The 5000-nt window shown below is 46.8% G+C and overlaps 1 protein-coding gene across 1 annotated transcript in view; it reads left to right on the top strand.

The window, feature by feature from the left end:
* Positions 1–475: 475 nt before the first annotated feature.
* Positions 476–5000, top strand: part of LOC115553836 (RNA-binding protein 25-like) — a gene marked incomplete at both ends in the record, with an annotated part of 59017 nt that continues 54492 nt past the window's right edge. The window contains 3 exons of the mRNA XM_030370366.1: positions 476–510; positions 1552–1720; positions 2894–3119. Of these exons, the coding sequence (XP_030226226.1) occupies positions 476–510; positions 1552–1720; positions 2894–3119 (430 nt within the window). The remainder of the gene's footprint in view (positions 511–1551; positions 1721–2893; positions 3120–5000) is intronic.

Below are 5000 nucleotides of genomic sequence, written 5' to 3'. Positions count from 1 at the left end.
GAAGATTAAATCAAGACAGGTAATGTTTGTTCACGTCTGTTTATTGTTTGGAGTGAAGAATCTGTACACTTGTGATTGCGTGAGTGGTATTTGTTTATTTGTATGATGTGTTTAATGTGTATCATTGTGTGTTTATACCATGAGAGCAAACATTCTTAAGGGTTGCATCGAAGGGTTCAGTGATGCAACCCATAAAGAAATCAAACCCCTAACCCTGGCATTAGTGCCAAGGTTAGGGGTTCGATTCCCGTACTAATAACAAAACCTTAATGATGCAGCTTGATAGTACAAATATTTATAAGTGTTTGAAAGCGTGAGTTTTTCTGCTTGTGTCCCCAGGCAGACTCATTCATAGTCTGAGAGGCAGGTCGTTCATGAGAATGCCCACTGTGCTTACAGGGTAGAATGGGCACATGCACTTTGAACCCAGAACCCTGGCTAAGAGAGAGAGAGAGAGAGAGAGAGAGAGAGAGAGAGAGAGAGAGAGAGAGAGAGAGAGAGAGAGAGAACGTATCCGAGTTGACGTGTGATTGTGTTTAGACAAAGTGATGGGAACACTGACAGTGTGTTTACAGCCTGGCCTAATGACTCCAGAGCTTTTAGTCTGAAGAGGGTCCTCACACACACACACAAACGCACACACACAAAAACACATGCTCAAATGCACATGCCACACAATACACACAATACCAGCTCATGCCGACGGACGCACGCACACACAAATGCCCGCAGATGCATGCACACACCCTCCGCTTGCGCCCTTAATGGGGTGTGGGGGCTCGCCTGTCGCTGATTGGTCGATACTTTGTAAATATTTAGAGGAAGCGGAAGGATAGGTGGTCCAGCCTGTCGCCGTGGGAGACAGATAGGCTTCTATCCTCCAGCCACGGACCGAACCCTCTACCTGACCACCACACACACACACACACACACACACACACACACACACACAAACATGCACACAGCTTGGACGAAGGTGTTGATATGCCGACCCCCCCCTCCCCCTTTACCACCACTTTAACCCCTGCATGACCCCTCACCTCTCCAAGAGCCCGACCTCCTGACTGCTCTGACCAGCGCCGGCAGGTCAACGGTCTAACTTTTGTCCGTACAACCTGGCGCTTTCAGCTGGTTCCAGGACTCTGTGCCAGTCTAGAGTTCAGCTGGGATATGTTTCTTATAAACCACAGGTAGATCATAGTGGTGGATATAAACACCCCCCGATATGGCCAGCGGTCTCCAGACCCCTTCACAGATTAGGGAGCATGCTTCAACAAAACGTTCAATAAAGAATGTCTTGGATTCGATTTTGAATTCTTGCTGCATCTGTGACATCAAACATGACCTGCCTGGTAAAGTCACACAGTCAGGCAACGGCTAGAGATATAAAACTTCTGCTAGGAAGTTTTCTCCAAAGAAAAACTGAAAAACCTTCCATACTGGATCCACTTCTTTTGAAGGATATCATTGTCTATGATGTTGAGTTCATAAGCTACTGCCTATGGTAATATATTCATAAGTTGAGACAAACACTTTTGTATACCAAACAAGAGGACATAGAGAGAGAGAGAGAGAGAGAGAGAGAGAGAGAGAGAGAGAGAGAGAGAGAGAGAGAGAGAGAGAGAGAGAGAGAGAGAGAGAGAGAGAGAGAGAGAGAGAGAGAGAGAGAGAGAGAGAGGGAGAGAGAGAGAGAGAGAGAGAGAAAAAAAAAACAACACATGTCCTAAAGACCTTTACATTTTAATACCTTCCGTTGCAATTTGCCCCTTTCTTCCGTCCAGTGGCTATACATCTTCTCCCCCCCACCACACACGCCACCTAACTCAAACACACACACTTCCATTACTGCTTCATCATGCTCCCCCCGTTACCCCCACCCGTCCTGACCCCACCGTACCCTTCCTTTCTCTGCTTCCATTTGACCCCATCTATCCATCTTTCCTTCTCATTCAGCCTCCCCTTGCTATTCAACTCCCTCCTCACCCCTCGCCTCTACCTCACCCCCTCACCCCCTCTCCTCTACCTCACCCCCTGAACCTCACCCCCTCACCCCTCCTCCTCACCCCCTTGCCCCTCCTCCTCACTATCGTCCTTACCCCCTCACCCCCTCTCCTCTACCTCACCCCCTGAACCTCACCCCCTCACCCCACCGCCTCACCCCCTCCGTTACCTCACCCCGCTCCTCTACCTCACTCCTTCCTCTACCTCCCCCCCCCCCCCCCCCCCTTCCTCACCCCTCTCCTCCACCATTGAGAGCAAAGTACAGGGGAATACTTCATTCATCTTTCATGTTGAAGGACAGAAGGCAGACAGTCTGGCCAGGAGGAGAGGGGGATTAGATGGGGAGGTGTGGAGAAGAGAGGGGGAGGAGAGGAGAGAGAGAAGGAAGAGCAGAAGGAGTGGGGTGTTCAAAAAAAAGAGAGATAGTTGAAGCAGGTAGTCAGTAGTAAAAACTAGAGAGAGACAAGGAGCATAAAGGCCATGTTAAATATGTTAAAAGCAATATTAGGATTGACATTGCATGTACCTGATGTGTTTAGGTTAAATTGCACTCTGTAACGATAACTTCCACACTCATTCTATTTCTTTCCTTCCTCCATTCTTTTCACCTTCCTTCCTTTGTTTGTTGTTTGGTTCATTCTTTCTCTCTGTGTTTCTGTCTTTGTTTCTTCTTCTTCCGTCTCCTCTATTTGTCTATTCTGCCATGTTTAAGTGCAGAGGAACAAGTTGTTTGCCGGCGTCTCGGAAGTTTGATGTCATCTTTACGAGCCTGTCAGGGCATTCCTGCCTGCTATTCACAACAAAGCCAGACACACTTCTAATTACAGAGAGGAGGTGGGGGAGGGGGACGGCAGATAGAGGGGAGGTGGAGGTGGGAGAGAGAGACAGAGAGAGACAGAGAGAGAGAGAGAGAGAGAGAGAGAGAGAGAGAGAGAGAGAGAGAGAGAGAGAGAGAGAGAGAGAGAGAGAGAGAGAGAGAGAGAGAGAGACAGAGAGACAGAGAGAGAGAGAGAGAGAGAGAGAGAGAGAGAGAGAGAGAGAGAGAGAGAGAGAGAGAGAGAGAGAGAGAGAGAGAGAGAGAGAGAGAGATGGGGGAGGGGAGGGGGAGAAATACAAAAGTGAAGCATTGATACAACAATTTGCTTTGCAGGAAAAATGTGCGTTTGAAAGAGTGTGTAGCGTGTATGTGTGTGTGTGTGTGTGGGGGGGGGCATTTGTGTGTGTGTGTGTGTGTGTGTCTGTATGTGTACATTCATCTGTGTGTGTCAGTGTATTTGTGTGTGTACGTGTAGGTTATTTGGTGTGTGTGTGTGCGTGTGAGTGTGTCTGTGTGTGGGAGTGGCTGAGTGAAGGTAATAGCACCTATTAGCACATACCTTCAAAGACTAACTTGTTTTACAGACTACTCGTACATCATAATACACAAGGGGAGAGGGGAGGGGGCAGGCCAAGAGGAGAAGAGGGGAGGGAGGGAAAGGAAGAACTTGTTATTGTTTAAAAAATGTAGGAAGAGAGAGAGGATAATGGGAAGAATATGAGGAAGACGTAAATTCAGTTTAGATTTGTAACTTTGTGTTCATTGTGTGTGACATTTGGTGGTGCCCCCCCCCCCACAACTGAAGCTACGCCTCAAACCCCCCCCTACCCACAGCCCCTCTCCCATCGGACCTCACTATTCTTCAAACCCTGCCTATGTGCCTAATTAATGTGCTCTGTTTCGGGTAAAAGGGGTTGAGTTTTTATGTGTTTGATAATCAAACATGAAATCAATTAAGTAAAAAATCGTATTGAATACCCCCCCCCCGAAGGAAACATGAAACCATTTAAGCTTGCTATTGTTTGCTCTTAGAACCATTGGCAGGAAGTAAAACCGTTAACATGGCATCCTACACAAGACCAATATTTACACTACTAAGTAACCAATAGCCGATCAATATCCCAACACCTTCTTGAGAATGCCTCTCAACACCAGTGGCATGTGAACACAGTCCTTCCTCTCCTCTCTCTCTCTCTTCCTGTTGTTTTTTATCCTTTCATCAGGTAGCTTCTCCACCTTCCCCTCCCCCCTCCTCCTCCTCCTCCTCCTGCTCCTCCCCCCCCCCCCCCCCCCCCCCCTCCTCTGCAGACAGTCCTTATCTGACCTCCTCCGACCTTTTGATGAGCAGAGATAGGCGAGCTCAGGAAGACTTGTCCGCACCATCCACGTTTAACAATAACAAATCACTTCCTAATCACTCTCGTGGTTTCGCAGGAGCACGAGGGAGAGCGGAGCTGTTTGGGGTGATAAAGTGCTCAGCCTTCTTTCTGGCTGACTTAATTCCCATTTTTTTAATGTTTTGAGGAGATAAGAAACGTATTTGCATTTTTTTCAAGATATATTTCCGTTTTGTTTCTATTTCTTATTGTTGCATCGGGAAGCATTAGCAATTTAAAATTGAGCGTGGTTAACATCTGAGAGTTTGTAAGAAAGGTAACTATTAACTGCCAACATGTGGCGTTGGGTGGGAAGGAGCCAAGGTGACAATCAATCCGGGAAAATAGATCCGTCAATCAAGGCAAACATGAGTGTCAATAAAGTTGACCAATAAGGTCTGGCCAAAGTCTGAAGCCCCTCCCCCCTGGATGTCCCTCCTGTTATCTGGGCTGGGCGTGAGAGGAAGGAGAGGTTAAAGACCCCAGTTCACATCCTGCTTCTAATCATTACAATACATCACTACTTCTGTTAGCCAAACTCTGACAAGGTCTTGGGGAAAAAAAGGGATTAATCAATTCCAACAGATCTGATTGTCCAGTGCTCTTATTGTAATTTGGAATTGAGATAATATGGTTTACTTACAATGTACTTTATCTTAAGTCAGCTTTACCTTTTGAACCAATTTGTATTTTGTGTTGCCCACAGCATTACAAGTGGAATCATTTACCTTTTTGCGTACGTGGTTTTGCTAGAGACAAAAAAAAAAGGGGGAGGATAAAGGGAATATCCTCTTGAAATTAATTCA

This window comes from Gadus morhua, chromosome 11, assembly GCF_902167405.1.
Source record: "Gadus morhua chromosome 11, gadMor3.0, whole genome shotgun sequence".
Taxonomy (NCBI): Eukaryota; Metazoa; Chordata; class Actinopteri; order Gadiformes; family Gadidae; genus Gadus; species Gadus morhua.
This window is presented reverse-complemented; position numbering and strand designations above follow the sequence as displayed.